This window comes from Microtus oregoni, unplaced genomic scaffold, assembly GCF_018167655.1.
Source record: "Microtus oregoni isolate MIOR12 unplaced genomic scaffold, Mior012 000035F_ref0000213, whole genome shotgun sequence".
NCBI classification, from domain to species: Eukaryota; Metazoa; Chordata; class Mammalia; order Rodentia; family Cricetidae; genus Microtus; species Microtus oregoni.
This window is the reverse complement of record NW_024543094.1, coordinates 27,104,446-27,124,142: the sequence shown is the minus strand read 5'-3', so window position 1 is coordinate 27,124,142 and position 19,697 is coordinate 27,104,446. Positions and strand designations below refer to the sequence as shown.

The window sequence follows — 19,697 nt, the reverse complement described above, 5'->3', positions numbered from 1 at the left end:
CTGACCTCCGAAAGCACACTATGGCATGTACGTACCCACACACATATGTACACTAGTTAGATAGACAGACAGACACATTTTAAGTTTTAATTACTATGCCTGATCCATGAAACAAAAATACCTTGTCCAAGGACAAGGAGGATAAGTTTCTCGAGGCTGTTATGGGAGAGAGCAAGTCACATGCTTTTAGGTGTGAGATTCACAGGCTGGAGGTACACTTCAGGATGTATAATTGTTCTGGATTGGACCTGATGGAAAATGCAATGAATTATGTGTTTTCTTAAAGCCCTGGCCATATTGATTCTGGGCCATTTCCCAGGAATCTGGGCATGAACCTGGCCAGAGCCCATAAACCCGGCATTAAACTGTGGTAGTGGTCTTTTTCTCACTATTGGGATTAATAACAGACAGACTAGGTAGACAGGCAGGTAAGTAAGGGACAGATAAGAGATTGACGGAAAGACAGACAGATGTAATTAAAAGAAAAAATGAGGGGCTGGAGAGATGGCTCAGGGTCCTCAGATGGCTCAGAGGACCCTGGTTCAATTTTCAGCACCCACATGGCAGCTCACAACTATCTGTAACTCCAGTTCCAGACACCTTCACACCAATGCATATAAGTTAAATAAATTCTAAAAAAAATTTTTAAAAAAATGAGGTTGGGAGATGAATTTCTCAGTAAATTGCTTGCCTTCCATGTATCCATGTCAAACAAGTTGGACACGACAGCACAAGCCTAGAATCCCAGTCCTGGGGAAAGGGATCCTGGGAGATTACTAGTAGACACTAGAGATGGGGTGTGTGGGGTGGCTCACACCTTTAATACCAACACTCAAGAGGCAAATCTCTGAATTCAAAGCCAGCCTGGGTCTACATAGTGAGTTCCAGGACATTCAGTGCTATATAGTGAGACTCAAAAATCAAGGAAAATTCTTAAGACGCCTAGCATCAAGTCTCGGCAGCTCAGACACACATGCACACATAATAATGAACAAAAATTCAGAAATTATATACTTCAAATGTTTGAACTCTTATATTAATTGTATATTATTAAAGTCATTCTTAAAAAAAAGCAATTCTAAAATGAATTTAAGTTAATTATAAGCCTAAATTACATTTTTTTAAAAAATGGCTCAAGGCCAGGTGGTGGTGGCACACTCCTTTAATCCCAACAATTGGGAGGCAGAGGCAGACAGATCTCTCTGAGTTTGAGGCCAGCCTGATCTACAGAGTAAGTTCCAGAACAGGCCAGGGCTGTTACACACAAAACCCTGTCTTGGGGGGGAGGGGAAGGCTCTCACCTGTAATTCCCAACACTGAAAAAGCTGAGATAAAAGGATCCCTGGGATATGTTACCCAACCAAGTTGGCTAGCAAAAAGAAAGTTTAGTGAGGGACTCTATCTTAAAAAGCAAGGTGGAAAGCTACTGAGAAATACACACAATGTTAATCTCTGGCTTCCATACATACACAAAGACATAGATAATTTCAGCGGTAGTATAAAACATGTACTTTTTAGATGAACATGATACACTCACCAAAGACCTTATAAATAAATTAATAAAGTAAGATGTATTTAAAATGAAATTGTTTTAAGACAGAGTCTCATAATGCAGCTCTGGCTAGCTCAGAACCTGCCTACTATCTAGACCAAGCTGGCCTGAAACTTAGAGCAATTTCCCTGTCTCTGCCTTCAGAGTACATTACAGGCATGTACTACCATCTACCTTCTCAAGACAACAATGAAATTAAATCATTTATTATATTTGTTGATACACTAGAAATACATAAAATTTATGATATAGGATCCCACCTAAAAGAAAGGGTGAAAGAACAAACTAGAGCTAGCAAGACGGCTAGGAGGGTAAAGGTGCTTGCTATCCTCAGAATCCACACAATGGAGAGAACCAACTACCACAGTTGCTCTTCGACTTACACACTCACAGATAAGCAAGCAAACAAACAAATAAATGGTCTTTTTATAAGTTCAAAGAAAAAGAATAACAAAGTGGAAGGATGGAACAAAAAAGATAATCAGGCAAGGAAGTCTTAAAAGCAACGTGGATTGATCATTTGTTAATAATTGCAAACCCTTTTTTTAGGCATAAAAAGGATATGATGTTACAAACCTATTATCCCACCACTTGGGAGACATACAGAAAGATTATCACAAGTCCAAAGCCAGTTTGGTATTCATAGCAAGTTCTACACCAGCTAGAACTCCACAGTAAAATCTTATCTCAAAATTCAAAATAAACAACCAAATGCAGGGGCAAATGCCTTCATTTCCAGTACCGGGAAACAGAAGGGTCTCTGTGAGTTCAAGGCCAGCCTGGTCTACAGAGCAAGTTCCAGAAGAGTCAGGATTACACAGAAAAACCAGTCTCAAACAAACGGGAGGGAGGGAGGGAGGGAGGGAGGGAGGGACGGAGGAGAGACTCCACCAATAACCAATAATCTGGTGATAAATCCCTGTACTCCTAGAACTTGAGAGAACAGGAGCATTATTAATTGGGGGAATAGAGAGGGACAGAACTGAAGAGATGGCCCTGAACTTAATAGAACTGCTGTACTTCTAGAGGACCAAAGTTAAATTCCCTGCGCTTGACGATCAACAACCATCTATAACTCTGCAGGCACCTAGCACACAAGTGGTACACAGACATACATGCAGATAAACATACACATACAAAAAACAAATCTTAAAAAATAAAAAAGTAGATCCAGGTCAGCCTGAGCTATATTACACTCTGTCCCAAAAGGACAAAATTCAAACAATAATAAAACAAAGCCAATAACATCACTATCTAGCAAATTACTACAAAAATTGTAAAAATCCTGATGTACATAAATGTGAAAAGATCTAATATTAACGATTTGAATCCTACACCATAACAGAGATTAGAAACAAGTACTATATCCCATGAATACAAGATTTGTACAACATTTTAAAATGTTTATCAAATTCAAGTATTTTAAATACATCATCTCAATATAAGCAGTTTAAGAAAAACTCAACATCCATTTACAATACAAATTCTCAGATAACTCATTACAGTCCTCCAGTCTCAAATAATTACTTTACACCCAACTATGTTTTTCATTTTTGGTTTGATTTTTGTTTTCACAGTACTAGAGGTCAAATCCAAACTTTTACAAATGCTAAGCACCAGCACCTGTAATATTTTTAATACTTATTCTGAAGAGACTGTCCTTGCCAGAGCTAGCTAATTCCTGAGATAGTATGAGCTTTCATGTGTAAACCAAGAGCCCATACCTTAACCTTCTTAACCTACCTAAGTCTAGGCCATTGTATTCCCCCAACTTAAGGCACCCCAGAAACAAGTATAGACCAACTCATTCATTCCTTCAGGTTTCCCTTTTCCCCCTCTGCCACATGACCAACCCCCAGCACCACTGAAGGTGACATTGTGACATGGCCTACCTCTCCCTTCTTCAAGTGACTGGTAAATGTAAAGATCTTTTCAATGGCAGTTTATGTCCTTATTTGTTCATACATTTTAAATAATAAAAACTTATATCTGAAAACAATATGATAAAGATCATTAATAAAAAGTTAACAATGGGATTGGAGAGGTGGCTCAGAGGTTAAGAGCACTGTGTTCAATTCCCAGCAACCACATGGTGGCTCACAACCGTCTGTAATGAGATGCAAGCATCTGTTGTACAAGCATACATGAAGGCAGAACACTGCACACACAATAAATGAATAGTAAATAAATAGGCAGATAAATAAATCTTTAAAAAAAAAAAAGCCAATATGCTGGGCATGGTGCCACAAGTCTTTAATCCCAGCACTTAGGAGGCAGAGAAACAAAGCTCTCGAGTTTGAGGCCAGCCTATTCTATGTGAGTTTCAGTCCAGCCAGGGATACAAAGGAAGACTACGTCTCCAAAAATTAAAAATAAAAATCAATTCTAAAAATATTTAGAATAGTGCCACTTTAGCTAGGCAATAGTGATGTATAGATACATCAGTAACTCAACACTCAAAATGAATGGAAAAATGTAGCCATTAATCCTAGCACTTTGGACTGAAAATTCAAGGCCAGCTTGGGTTACCTTTAAAATGAGTCAGGTGGCAGTGGGGTGGTGGTAGTGGCGGCAGCAGCGAAAGCACACACCTTTATACCAGGAGCTTGGGAAGCAGAGAACAGGCAGATTTCTGAGTTTGAGGCAAGCTTGGACTACAGACTGAGTTCCAGGACAGCCAGGACTATTACACAGAGGAAATCCTGTCTCAAAAAAACAAACACAGACTAAGTTTTAAAACCACCACATAAAAAGATTTTTAAAAATAGGGCCAAGGCTGTGAAAAGACTGAACAGGTAAAGTTGTTTGCTGACAAATCTAATAACCTGAGTCTGGTCCCCAAGACCCACAGAGTGAAAGGAACAAAAAGACTCCCACAAATTGTGTTCTGACCTCCACACACACATATATACACAATATAAGAAAATCAAAAGGAAAATAGAGTTGAGCAGGAAGCAAAGGCAAACAGATCTCTCATGAGTTCAAGGCCAGACTGGTCCACAGGTATATTTTAAAAGGAAAAAGAAAAATGGGGTGACGTATGCATAACTGTAATTCTAGGTGGGCATGTCCAAGATACATACATACATACATATATACATACATACAGATATAGATACAAGGATTCAAAACTCCGTATGTCAATTCTAACACTTATCTACAGAGTCAAACCAAGTATCATCTCATTTGATGTTTTGGAGGAAATAGAAAAGCTAATATTTATACAGTGTGAATTTAGATTGTGCACTCTTAAAAATAAAAAGATTAAAAGTCTTGCAATTTTAACTTCAAACTTTATACTAAAAAGCTTAGAATCCCAGCACTTGGGAGGCAGAGGCAGGCAGATCTAAGTCCAAGGTTAGCCTGTTGTACAGAGCAGTCAGGGTTACACTAAGAAACCCTATCTTTAAAACAAAAAAGAATAAGTTACAAATATTTGGAACAGCATGATAAAAATAAGGCTAGATGAACAGACCAACTGAAGAAGGCAAAGTTCCGAAAGAGCGCCCACTTATACAACATGTTCTACAAAAGTGATGCAGTGAAGAAAGGTTTCAGACAAAAGTAACTGCATAGCCATGTACAAAAACTGAAAACCTACAAAAAAATGTGAAATGTGTCACAGACCTAAATATAAATTAGCAAAAACAAAAAATTTAAAGGAAATTACCTTCATGACTTCGGGGTTAGGCAAAGTGTCTTAGCTCACAGTAAGCAACAACTATAAAAGAAAACACTGACAAATTAGACTTCATCAGATTTAAATATTTTTGCTTACGGGTACAATTAAGAAAATAAATAAGTGAAAGCATACAGATTTGAAGAAGTATATATAATATATAAAACATTTCTCTAATAAAGACCGGTATCTCCGACACATAAAAACCTATGCAAATCAAACTGGATAGAGAAATTAAAGAAGCTAAAGATCTGAGCAGACTTAGAACTTAGGTCAACACACAAACCACAACATGCTCAATATCAACTTCTCACAATGACACCCAAAGTATCACAATGACATGATTTCCAATCAAGATGCAGTGAACAAAAGGAACTCAATTTAGCTTTTTTACATGAAATAATAAAAACCTAACAAAATGAGTAAAATAATAGCACTGAAGATACTAGACAAGGAACAAGACAATGATACCTAGGAGACAAGAAACATATGACACAAGCCACAAAGTGCCCAGCTTACTGCCTTGGGAGAGTTTTCAGGCCGAGGAACAGGGAGGAGGAACCCAGACAGGGCCTGTGGTCTCCCCAAGTTGAGGAAACGGAGCTGGGAGTCCAAGGAAGCCAAGGTGGCTAGAGCTCACAAAGGAGACCAGCAATGAGTAGAGAGCTGGAGAGAGAGAGAGAAATGAAGAAATCTACAAAGGCTCATTCTAGAACTTTTAGTTGAATACCAAAACAACTCTTACATGTAAGGCCTATCCGAAGCCAGAAGAGTCAGAGGGAACTAGGTCCAGCATTACACAAAGTAACTAATACAATATCCCAAAAGTCAGAACATCACATCAGAGGGCTAAGGAAAACAGGTGAGGACTGGAAAGATGGCTCGGTATTTTAAGTGTTTGCAGGACAACCCTGATTAACTGAGTTTAACACCTGGAACCCATGGGAGGAGGACAGAACTAACCCCAAACATGGAAGTAGTCCCCTTACCTCCACACACTCACCATGGCATGTACATCCAAACACCCTTGAACAGGCCAAAGAGGCGCGCACACACACATACACACACACACATACACACACACATACATACACACAAAAAAAAACACAAGGAAAAATTTATAAGACCAAAACAAAAGCAAGACATGCTACCCTGTAGTGAAATAAGAATTAATCAAACCAGTAATAAAATGCAGAAAACTACCAGAGAAGCCCTTTAAAACAGTTATAAGGGGATGGGAGAGGTGGCTCAGAGGTTAAGAGCCACTGCTTGCTCTTCCAAAGGTCCTGAATTCAAGTTCCAGCAACCACATTTTGGCTCACAGCCATGTATAATGAGATCTAGTGCCCTCTTCTGGCATGCAGACATACATGCATGCAGAACACTATACATAATAAATAAATCTTTTTTAAAAAAAGAAAAAAAACAGGGGGGTCAGGGGTTAAGAGCATTGCCTGCTCTTCCAAAGGTCCTGAGTTCAATTCCCAGCAACCACATGGTGGCTCACAACCATCTGTAATGAGATCTGGTGCCCTCTTCTGGCCTGCAGACATACACACAGAATATTGTATACATAATAAATAATAAATATAAAAAAGGTAGTTAAAAAAAAGAAAAAAAACAGCTATAATGACTAAATAAGCAGAAAGCTAGAGGAAGCAAGCAAGTAATAACATAAAAGATTTAAAAATTTTCCAGGCAGTGATGGCACACTCCTTTAATCCCAGCACTCAGGAGACAGAGGCAGGTGGATCTCTGAGTTCACAGCCAGCCTGGTCTAAAGAGTTCCAGGACAGCCAGGGCTGTTACACAGAGAAACCCTGTCTTGAAAAAACAGAGTGGGGGAAAAAATACTTAAAATTTGAGCCATATTACAACCTGCCTATAATCCCAGCACTTGAATGGGAAGGACCAGGAATTCAGGATGAGCCTGACTACCTGTTTCAAAAAAAATTAGTAATATGAAATTATCAACATGAGAATCACAAGGTTTAACTGGAAAAACTGACTCACAGCACATAAAACCAAGCAATGTTTGCTTATTGTACATGATGCGATATATGCATGTGTTTGTAAATGTGTGTAGGGTGGACACACCTATGCATGTAAACATATAAACCAGAAGCTGGCATCAGATGTTGCTCTATGACCCTCCATTTTATTTTTCTAGACATGGTCTCTCACTGAACCTGGAGCTCCCCAACTGGCTGGACCATGTGACTAGAAAATCACAAAGATTCCTAACTCTGCCCTTCTGTGCTGGTACCACCATTCTTGGCTTTTTATGTGAGTGTTGGGAATCCAAACCCAGATCCTTATGCTTATGCAACACGTACTTAGCAGCTGAGCCATCTCCCCAGATCCCCAAGTAACTTTCAGTAACCTGGGTGAGACAAAGGGGAAAGAACTTCAAAAGGTGAACTTCAATTAGCTTTACAATGACACACACACACACACACACACACACACACACACAAATGTATTTATAATCAGAGTTACAAAAACAAATAGAATAGTAAACCTTTTTTATCTGGTTAATATTATAAACATAAGACCAATTGAAGACACAGACCCTATGGGGAGGAGGGGAAATTACTCAAGTATCCCCAGGCATACTGGCTCACATCTATAAAGCTAGCACAGAGTAGGCAAAATCAGGAAAGCCACTGTAAATTTGAGGACAGTTTGGTTTATGTGGCAGGTTCCAGGCCAGAAAAGGCTCCATGGCAAAGAGGTTTTTTAAAACACTAGACAGAGGAACTGGAGAGTGCCCAGGCTCCAGTCCTAGCACCCAAACACCACAGTTCAGGCACATTAACCCTACCTCTGAAGAACCCAATGTCCTTTAGCCACCTGTATGCATACAGCAAATACACAAACACATATATATACATACAAGTAATTAAAACTAAAAATATTTAATTATACATAAAAAGGCACCCTAGTAAACATCAACTACCAAAATCAAGAAAGGTAAAACAACCAGGTATGGTGGTGCACACCTTTAATCCCAGGAGGCAGAGGCAGAGTGATCTCCCAAAGTCAGATCAAGCTCTTAGTCTACAGATCGAATTCCAGAACAGTCGGGATTACACAGAGGAAACCCTGTCTCAAAAAAACTGCATACTTTAATCTCAGCACTCGGGGAAACAAAGGCAGGTGAATCTCAGTGAATTGAAGGCCAGCCTGGTTCTGAGTTCCAGGACAGTCAGAACTGCTACATACACAGAGAAATCATGTTTTAAAACAAACAAAAACAAACAAACAAAAAGGAAAATCATAAAACATGATAAATCATACAAGACCAGAAACATAAAATCCTTAATGTAAAAAAGGTCACATTATCACAAAATTAAAACTAAAATTCAAATGAGAAAATAGGCAAAACTTTCAAGGGACTTATCCCATAGCTGAATGGGAAATGTATAGCATTTAATGTATGTATTTTAAAGGTTTCAGTTTGACTAGGCACACCTTTAATCCCAGATTTCTGGAGGCGGAGGCAGGATTGACCTACACAGAGAGTTCCTTCTAGGACAGCAAAGGCTACATACTTATCCCAGCACTTGGGAGGCAGAGGCAGGCGGGTCTCTGTGAGTTCGAGACCAGCCTGGTCTACAAGAGCTAAGTTCCAGGACAGGCTCCAAAACCACTGAGAAACCCTGTCTCGAAAAACCAAGAAAAAAAAGGGGGGGGGGGGGGATGCAAAGATTTTGTCTCAAAAAGTAAGGAAAAAAAAAAAAAGTTCAGCATGGTGTTTATCCTAGCACCTTGGAGGTAGAGGCTCAGAAATCAAGGGCTGGAACTCAGTGTTAGGTTATCTGCAAGAATACACAAGGCTAAGGGATTAAGCTGTAAAGTATGAAGAGTGCACAGGCAGAAAAAGGGAACGACAGCTGTTTCAAATGATGTACCAGACACCCATGGACTATAAAAATTAACTTAAAAGAGCAAGGCAAGGTAGCACATGTCTTTAATGCATCACACAGGAGGCGGATAGGGGATCCCTGAATTTGAGGCCACCCTGGTCTACAGAGTTCTACAGGACAACCAGGACTACACAGAGAAAGCCTGTCTCAGAAGAAGAAAAAAGTTAACATAAAATAGATCACAGATTTGGGCTAGGCAGTGTTGGTGCAAGCCTTTAATCCCAGTACTCAGGAGGCAGAGGCAGGCAGATCTCTGTGAGTTCGAGGCCAGCCTGGTCTAAAAGAGCTAGTTCTAGGACAGGCACCAAAAGCTATGGAGAAACCCTGTTTCAAAAAACTGAAAAAAAAGAGAGAAAGATCACAGATTTAAATGTAAACCATCATTTCTTTTAAAAAAAAAAAAAACCAGGGATATTGCTAGGGTCTAGCCTTAAATAAAAAATAAAGCTATTAAATTTAATACCAAAAGGATAATCCAAAAAGAAAACGTACTGGACTAAAATTTATCTCATACATAGAATCGAGATTAAAAAAAAAAAAACGAGCTGGAGAGCAAAGGCTCAGAGGCTAAACAGTGTAGGCTGCTTGCAAAGGACTCAGTTTCTGTTTCTAGCACCCACACAGCAGCTTGCAACCACCTGTAACTTCAGTTCCAGGGGTTCTAACACCCTCACATAGATGTACATGCAAACAAAACACCAATGCACATAAAATAAAAAATTTAAGAATAAGTTTTATTATGTGTATGAGTGTTCTCCCTACTTTTGTGTGTATGTGCACCACATACATGCAGTGCCCATGGACTACAAGAGTTGCCATGTGGATGCTGGGAATTAATTGAACCTAAGTCCTAACTGCTGAGCCATCTCTCCAGCCCCTAAGAATAAATGAATCTTTAAAAAAAGACATTTGCAACAGGGACCACCACATAAAACAACAACCAAAATGCATAGCTGTGGAGCCCAGCTACAAAGGCTACATCTACAAACACTTCAGTTCCTAAGGCTTAGGGGAACATTGTGGAAGAACAGCAGAGATTGTAAGGTCCAGAGAATCAGGGAGTTCACTATGAGACTCTTGTTTCCTAGTAATGTCAAAAGCTACTCCCCTAAAGCTTCACTACAATGACTGCCTAACCATGAGCTCAACAAGAACAGCAACAGACATGCCAAAGTGGAGAGGGAGGGGTAGCCTATAAGGCCTCAACCCACACAAAGAACTATAGGCAACTAAGGACTGCTGAGAGTCAGAGGTCCATAATCCCAGCATTCTCAATGTTAAATGGAAGGATCATGAGTTCAAAGCCAGTTAAAACCACATGTCAAGAAGCTGGCTCCAAACAAAAGATAGAGACCAAGGATAAACTAATTTGACTAATTTAAAAGTGTCAAATTCACTTTTACAAATTTTCCCATCCTAATTTTCAAGGTAAAGGGAATAAAATAATAATTATGGGACTTGAACAATGGTAAATATTAGTAAAATAAAATCTATGGGACAATCCACCCATGAAAGTACTGTTCTAATAAATGACAGTACACCTTCAACCTTATCACACAAACACTATTTCACTTGACTTCTATTCTAAAGTAATGTCAAGTTTAAGGCAGTCAATACAAACAAATGTGTCTGTATTAACATTTCTGGGCATGGGCTACGAAAGAGCTAAATAAGAGAACATATGCTTATATGCATGAGACTATCATGCATATATTCTCTCTTCAAATCTGTTTATACGCATGAGACTATCATGCATATAATCTCTCTTCAAATCTGTTTATACGCATGAGACTATCATGCATATAATCTCTCTTCAAATCTGTTTATACGCATGAGACTATCATGCATATAATCTCTCTTCAAATCTATCTCTCATCTATCTCACACACCACACATACAATGAATGCATAATCTAATGCATAGAACAGCATATTTAAGATCACCAATTTTTGAAGTACCCAAGTTTCAAGCTGGACAAATTTCTATTATGTCTCACATTTTCTCTTTGATTAAGGAAAAAAGTGTGAGCTGGAAAGATGGCTCTGAGGTTAAGAAAGCACGGGCTGCTCTTCCAAAGGTCCTGAGTTCAATTCCCAGCAACCACATGGTGGCTCACAACCATCTGTAATGAGATCTGGTGCCCTCTTCTGGCCTGCAGGCATATAGGCAAGCAGAACACTATATACATAATAAGTAATCTTAAATTTAAAAGAAAAAAAGTGTTACAAGAAAACTGGGATTGATGGCTCACACCTATAATCCCAGCATCTGAGAGGTCCATGAACAGAGACCTGCCTGGGCTACACGGTGAGACTCTCTCCCTCATTTAAAAAAAAAAAAAAGAAAAAGAAAAAGAAAGAAACAAAAAATGAAGGGGAAAAAAAGGAAAGGAAAAAGGGAAAAGGAAAAAAGGGAAAGAAAAGAGATGAGGCCTAGGCAGGCCTTTAATCCCAGCATTTAGTAGACCGAGGCAGGTGGGTCTGAGTTCAAGGCCAGCCTGGTCTAGGAAGCGAGTGGCAGAACAGCCAGGACTATTACACAGAGAAACACTATTCTGAAAAACCAGAAGCAAAAAACAAAACAAAAAAAAAAAATGAGACTTAAAATACTCAATAGGAAGTTGGCTTGGCAGTTAAAAGAACTTGTTCCTCTTGTTTCTATAGAGCACATGGGTTCCATACCCACCACTCACAATATCAACACTCTCCTTTGACCTCAGTGGGCATCAGGCACATACATGGTGAAGACATACATGCAGGCAAAACATTTATACACATAAAAGAATAATATAACTTTTTAAAAGATGCTCAGTAGTGTGTGCCAAAATTGATAGATAAATAACAGTGCCTGCGTATCTTCTCTCAGCACAGTCCTGCTGAAAGACATGGGACAGAAAGTTGGCTTGGTAAGATTAAAGAGCACTTGCTATTCTTGCAAAGGACTGGGATTCAATTCCCAGCAGCCATATGGAGGCTCACCACTTCCTCAGACACCAGGTATTACATGAGATACAGGTATACATGCAGGCAAAACACTCATACACACAAAATAAAATAAGTATTTTAAAATGTAAATTAGAATTTACAAAAAAAAGGGGGGGCTGAAACAATGCACTCTCCTATATTAAGCACCTAGTGTCTGTCACATAAGAGTGCTATGCTGAGAACATGAGGTTTGAGGCCAGCCTGGTCTACAAAGCAAGCTCTAGGACAGCCAGGGCTGTTACAAAGAAAAACCCTGTCCCCCAAAATTTAAAAAAAAAAAAAAACTAGCAGCTTTTAGAAAGTCATGAAAAAATTTCAATGATCTCTGGAACTATAATTATTTGCAGTTCTTGACCAGGTTTCACATGTAGCACAGAGGCTGGGCTTAAAATTCTGATCTTCATGTTCTACCTCCCACATCTAGGATTATTAATGTACATCACCACACCTAACTTTGGTACAATGGTTTAAATGTCAAAAATAGACCAAACAGAATCAAATTAGAAAAAAAAAAGTTTAGATTTGGTTATTATAATAGCAAAATTACTTGTGGAAGAATTAAAAGCCAAACATAATAGTTTGAAGGGTAAGTGAACGTATTTATAATATTCCATATACTTAGGCTTAAAATTTTCAGCAAAGGACCCATATTATAATAATAATAATAGTGTCAGAATTATAGACAAATAGTATTCATCTGTTCATAATATTCACTTTCTTCAAACAGCACCCACCCACCAGAATCAGGGAACTGCTCTTACCCCTGACTCCAACTATGTAGCTCTAGTGAGGGTTGTAATTCATAGAACCCTCCCCAATCCAGCCAGAAGGATGGTGGGTACATGATCCAAGACAGGTCAGAGTCCTTCTCAAGATTCTTCAAAAGAGCCCCTTTTTCCTGGTAGAAGGGGCTGGGAAGATGAAAGTCAAGAGCTGCCAGCAGTCATGGTTCCAGCCTCATGTAGTAGAGAGTCTGTAGTATAAGAGAATGAAATCAACATGCAGAGAAGCAGAGATAAGAAGTGAAGTCCTAACCCCAATGGAAAGAGGAAGAGAAAACAAATACACTAATAATAAGAGTAAAGTAACAAATGTGACTAAAGACCAGATTTGATTCTAAGTTGTCTAGTATCGAGGACAAAAGAAAAGCAGAAAGCATTTCACATATCTAACAAAAAGAAAGAAATTTCCCATGCTAAGATCAAAGAACTTCTTAGGCAGGGAACTTAATTTAATGGTCACCAAAAGGAAACAGGGATAATGTGGACAGTGCCCATGATGAAAGTGTGGACAGCAAAAGCAGATTTCAAATGTTATCATTTATAATGACAAGTAGTTATTTCTCAATCATTAAACTAAGAGAACATGGCAGACAGTTGACAAAGCAGATACATCAACTACTGTTTATTCTTCTACAAAGTTTATCAATGGAGGGAAAAAAAAATCAATGGTAAATATGTAAAAGGCAATGAGAACTAAAGATCAGTCTTAGCTGAGTAGGAAAAATCAAGCAGAAAGGGACAAATTGAAGAGAGAAGCCATCAGCTACTAACTTCTAAAGGAAGACCTCAAAATAAGCCTGACATGGAAACATATGCTTGTAGTACCAGCACTCAGAAGGCTGAGACAGAAGGACTTCAAGTTGGAAAACAACTGGAAAAGTAGTGTAGGTAGTTATTCATTTCACTTGAAAGCTACCTTCTCTCTCCCTCAAGTATCTATTAAATAACTATAGTGAGATAAAAAGGCATGAAGCCACAAATACAAGAGAGAAAACTAGCCCTAAAATTCTAGACAGACAAGAAGTGATGATCTTCAAAGGAGAGTAAGGTGTGGTTTTGTAGTACAGTATATGCTTACCATGCAGCAGGCACTGGGCTCAACCAGCACCGAAACAAGAAAACTCAGATACTGCACAAACCATAAATAAGACAATTCCAAAATTAATTCATCATGTGTTACATAGTTTAGAAAACAGGAGAAACTTTAGATCCTAGCCAATGTAGGATAGGGGAATTCATGTGTACAGAGTGATGGGTCATTAATATATGACAAGTGTTCTCTAGTAAGGGGGAAATCAGGAAGAGCTAGATATAACCAGAAAAGCAATCAAATCAGTTTCATCTCTCCACTACACACTACCAGTAACTATCTTTCTCCTGTCCTGAGAAACTGCAATGATGAATTTTCTGAAGTGGCACACACCTGCAACAGCAGTGCTGGTGACACACGCAGTTCAAGACCAGCCTCATCTATGTAACGACTTGGAGGCGGCAAGAAAACCTAGAACACGAGACAGGACAGCTGAGGTGGGACAGTGAGATCATGTTAAAAATGAAAGCCTAGATAAAAGTCTAAGAACAAAACAGTATTTCAGAAAATTAAAACAAAGCAAACCTCAACAGAATTTCAAATGTTTATGAAAATATAAACATTTGAAATTTTGAGAATAACAAAAGAAAAAAAAGTTAAACAAATTTTTAAACAAAAATTAGGATTAATTAATACCGAGGATCTAAGGTCCAAACTCAAAAGCGTGCACACACACAAACAAAAAGATCAAATCAAATGGTTAATCGCAGCACTCGGGAGGCAGAGGCAAGCAGATAGCTCTGAGTTTGAAGCCAGCCTGGTCTAGAAAAACTAGTTCCAGGACAGGCTCGAAAGCTACAGAGAAACCCTGTATCGAAAAACAAAACAAAAAAATTGAGGAAATTATCAAAGAAGTAATCCAAAAACATTTCTCTGACCTCAACTCATTTTTCCTCACATGACTTAGCAACTGAAGAGAAGGTGCCAGCAGGCATAATGGTACACAGCTCTAATCCCAGTACTTGGGAGACTGAGGCAGGTGGACGGAGACCAGCCTGGTATACAGAATAAGTTCCTGGACAGTCAGGGCTACACAAAGAAATCCTGTCTTGAAAAAACAAGGAAAAAAGATGTGTGCCCAGAATAATCAAGTAAACCAGTATTAAAGTATCAGAAGGTAGGAAAGATTTTTTTGTTGTTGTTGTTGTTTGTTTTTCAAGACAGGTTTTCACTGTAGCTATCAAGCCTGTCCTGAAACTAGCTCTTGTAGACCAGACTGGCCTCGAACTCATAGGAATCTGCCTGCCTCTAAGAAGAAAATTTTAGTCAGTCTTGGTGCGTACACCCTTGATGAGAGACACCAGGAGGAAGAGCTCTGTGAGTTCAAGGTCAGCCTGATCTACAGTGAGTTTCAGGACAGCCAGCGTTAACACAGAGAAACCCTGTCTGGAGATGTAGTTCAGTGATAGAGAGCATGCCTTACATGGGAGAGACCCTGAATTTAATCTCTAGCATTTGGGGAAGGGGGTACTAAATCCTGAAAGAATATTCAAATTAGAAACCATGGTGCATGGCTATAATCTCAGTATCTGGGAGACAGAAGCAAGAAGATGGCCTCCAAATTCAAGGCCAGTCTAGGTCATACAGTGAGCTCCACATGAATATGGCTACAGAATGAGACAAGAAAGGCAGCATAGGCTGAATATGTATTGCGGCGAACTTCTTGACCAGCGAGAAAGAACAACCACCACACAAGGATTCTTCTCAGATCACGCTTTAATGGAGTGCCCTTGGTTGAGGGAGAGCAGAAAGCGAGGGGGGCGAGAGCACTAAAGCAGCTGCTTATATAGGGAGTAGGCACATGGGTCACCCTGTGATTGGCTGCCACCATCAGCTGACACTAGACTGCGTCAGGATAGGCCCAAGGACTGCATGCGGGAAGCGGGGACACTGTAGCTCCCAAAGGCAAAGCCAAATATGGAGTTGTTTATTTCCTACAAGACAGGATGTTGGTGCCGTCTTGTAATGGCGATCCTGTCTGGCTCCCTGCAATGTATGAGGTCCTAGGTTCACTCTCTAGCAACTCACACATATTCAAAGAGAAGACCAAAGCAATGGAAAGGAGAGAAAAATGAAAAAGATGATAAAAAGAAAAGTTAATCTGCCTGGCACTAGTAGTGCACACCTTTAATCCCAGCACTCAGGAGGCAGAGGCAGGCAGATCTCTGAATTCAAGGCTAGGCTGGTCTACAAAGCAAGTTCCAGGACAACCAGAGCTACACAGAGAATCCCTATTGGGGGCAGGGGGCGCGCTACAAGGACCCAGGTACAATTCCCAGCACCCACGTGCCAGCTCACAACACTCTGAGTTGTATCCAGTCCCATAGGATACAATGCCATCTTCTAGCCTCTGTGGGTACTGCATATACTTGGTGCACAGACATACATGAAAATCCAGAACTTTCACACACAAACAATAAAAATAGTAAGTCAGGTGGGGTGGAGCACACCTTTAATCTCAGCACTTGAAAAGCTGGGGGTTCTTTGTGAATTCCAGGCCAGCTTGGTCTACAAAGCAAGTCCCAGGAAACCCAGGGCACTTACAAAGAGAAACCATGTCTCGAAAAGGGGGGGCGGCGGGGACAGATACCACAAAACAAAGTAAAAAACTAAAAATGAACCCATATTCTCAAAAGCATGAATGAAAAAGGTAATGATCTACTGATGGTTGAGGCTAAAACTTTTGTTTTTTGGGTTTTTTCTCAAGACAAGAGTTTCTCTGTGTAACAATCCTGGTTGGACTCACTCTGTAGTCCAGGCTGGCCTTGAACTCAGAGATCTACCTGCCTCTGCCTCCTGAGTGCTGGGATTAAAGGTGAACTGAAAATTTTTAACTCATAAAAATAAATATGTAGACAGCAAGTTCCCATAATAGAAGCACACACACAAAACTAGAACAAACAAAAGCATATTCTGAAGTAAATGAATGTTCCTCCTTGGATTAAAAAAAGGCAGCCAAGCCTGAAGAGGACAGGCGACAGGCTACAGGCTACAGGCTACAGGCTACAGGCTCTTAACTGTCTATTCAAACACCCCAGAAGGCAGACTAGGATGAAATCTTACTTCCAGCTAAATAGCTATTATCCCAGAATTCAAAACAACACACAAAAGCAAAAATCACAAAATGCTTAACTATAAAAACACTAGCAGAGCTTTATTACAATAACCCTAAACACATGGACACCAAATAACTTCAAAGTAAAGGCAAACAGGCTGGGAATGTAGTTTAGTTTAAGGGTAAAATAGCTAGGACCTGGGTTCAATCCCAGAACAAGAGAAGAAGAAAGAACAAAGTACAGCATCACTATGACTATAGTCACAGCTACTTAGGAGGATCAAGGGCCCAAAGTTCAAGTCCAGAATGCACAGGGCTGCAGCTTTGGCTCACTGGTTAAGGGTTTGCTTGGTATGTCCAAGGCCTTAGGTTTAATCACCATCATCTTTTAATCTTACACATAGCTACTACTCCTGTAAAACAATACAAATTATACATACTCATAAGAGGAGCACATTAGATAATGTAACCACTGAAACATGGATGGCCTAAAAGAGAGTAAGTTAGTAAAAATTAATTGAGACAGTGGAGAAGAAAATAAAAACAAACTTAATCTTTTAATTTGTTTTTCTTTTGGGAGAATGCTTGAAACAGCGACTCAACAACTGAGTGCAGAAAATAAACTTGTCTATTAATAATCTATTAGGGGCTAGAGAAATGGCTTAGTGATGTACCAGAGTCTGGTTCTCAGCATCCACAATACAGGTTCATGAGCTATAACTTTTAGCTCCAGGAGATCCAATGTTCAAATCCACAGAGGCCACAAACACATATATAAAAGAAAATAAAAATTAAATTGTAAAACTGGCATAGGTGCAGGCCTGTAATCCCAGCACTTAAGAACAATTTAGAAGTTCAAGGTCATCCTCAGTTATACAATGAGTTTTCAGTCAGCCTGTGCTACGTGAGACCTTGTTCCAATAACAGAAATTATTTTTACCTTAGGAAGCTAGAGAGATGGCTTAGTCATCAATGGAAACAAAACTGCAATGGCCCTGTGGCTGGAGATTAGGTGTTTGAGCTGCATGGGACCCTCATGTTCAGTTCTCAATGAGAGAGTTTTGTTTTTATGTTTTGGTTATTTGTTATTGCCTGATTGGGGTCTTATGTTTTTTGTGGGGGGAGGCTTTATTGTTGTTGTTTTGAATCAGGGTCTTACTCTACAGAGACCAGTCTGGCCTAGAAACCACTATGCAACCCAGGCTGGCCTCGAACTCAAGGCAATCCTCCTTCCTCAGCCTCCCAAGTGCTGGCATAAGTCACCATATTTGATTTTTTGTTTTGATTTGGTTTGGTTTTTTAGACAGCAGCCCAAGCTACGCTCCAACTCAAAACCTTCTCCCTACTTCTAGAATGCTGAGATTACAGGCATGTTTCACCATGATAAAAACTCCAGGTCTTTTTATTTATTTACATTTATTTGGTTTTGGTTTTTGTTGTTTTGTTTGGAGGGTATGACTTGGAGTGTGCGTGGAGGTCAGCCAACAATTTGCAGCATTAGTTCTGTCCTACCCACATGTATGTTCCCAGGAACAAAATTTAGGTTGTCTATCTTGGTGTCAAGTTCCCTTATCCACTGAGCCATATCACTAGTCCTGTTTTTCATTTGTTCTCTTCTTTTCTGTTTCCTCCTCTTCTTCTGTTACTATTACTCTGAAAATTGTGTTTCCTTGTAGGCATTAAAAGTAAGGCCTTGAGCTTGAGCTTGGAAGCACACATTCTACCCACTAAGCATACACCATGCCTAATAGTAAAGAGTAAATGATCATGCTATCACTGAGCCACCTATTGTTCTTAAGACGCTCCCAGTGGATTCCTATGTCCTCCCTTTAAGGTCCTACATCTTTATGATAGCATCCTCTGTACCTTTTCACTTCAAATTTCACCTTGTAAATACTACATACTAACAAACAAAAACAGTTTTCTCAAAATGTTGCTTTATCTTTCTGGATCATTATTATTCCTATCTGTCAAAGTACTCACAGTCAGCTCCAAACTCTTCCTCTTCTAGCAAATGAGCTGTCTCTGATCCAGAATTCCCCAAGTGCATCTGAGCAATTTGATCTTAAAGAGGTCTAGAGGCACCATATCCAAGTCAAACCAGTCCAGGGCAATTTTAGGCAAAAGAATATTAGATTCAGATTGAGAATTTAGGCTCTTAGTACAGAAGGTACAGGCTGGAGAGACAACTCAGTGTATAAAAGCCACCAGCACCACACACCAGCCCTGATCACCTGAGTTCAGATGCCCAGAACCCATGAAAAAGGCAGACTCAGTAGTGCAATGACCTATAAGCCCAGCAAGCCTCTACCAAGATAAGAGGTACAGCTCACAGGCCAGCTAGCTTGCTTATGAGGATTGAAAGAGACTGTCTCTCCCTCTCTTTTATTTTGACATTTTTGAAACAAGATTTACATAGTCCTGACTATCCTGGAATTTGCTGTATTGACCAGGCTGAACCTACACAGAGATCCATCCACCTGCCTCTGCCTCCTGAATGTTGGGATTAAAGTCATGGCCACCAAGCTCCACAAGATCATCTTAAAGAAGTCGAGAGGGTAGGAACTGATATCCAATGGCTGTCCTCTAGTCCACACTCTGTTGCACAGATTCACATACACGCATA

General features: G+C 39.6%; 1 protein-coding gene across 11 annotated transcripts in view; it reads right to left on the bottom strand.

Moving 5' to 3' along the window:
- The window catches only part of Mllt10 (MLLT10 histone lysine methyltransferase DOT1L cofactor), a 154,827-nt gene that overhangs the window by 127,287 nt on the left and 7,843 nt on the right, over positions 1–19,697 (bottom strand). Inside the window, exons 1-3 of one of the 11 annotated variants that reach the window (XM_041630619.1) lie at positions 12,906–13,051; positions 5,751–5,897; positions 5,223–5,273 (exon numbers count right to left, since the gene is read on the bottom strand). The exons of 7 other annotated variants lie outside the window; for them this stretch is intronic. In XM_041630619.1, the coding sequence (XP_041486553.1) occupies positions 5,223–5,228 (6 nt within the window). In that variant the 5' untranslated portion in view covers positions 5,229–5,273; positions 5,751–5,897; positions 12,906–13,051. Of the gene's footprint in view, positions 1–5,222; positions 5,274–5,750; positions 5,898–12,905; positions 13,052–19,697 lie in introns of those variants that run through there. 3 more of the 11 variants (XM_041630624.1, XM_041630620.1, XM_041630622.1) reach the window with 3 other exon arrangements.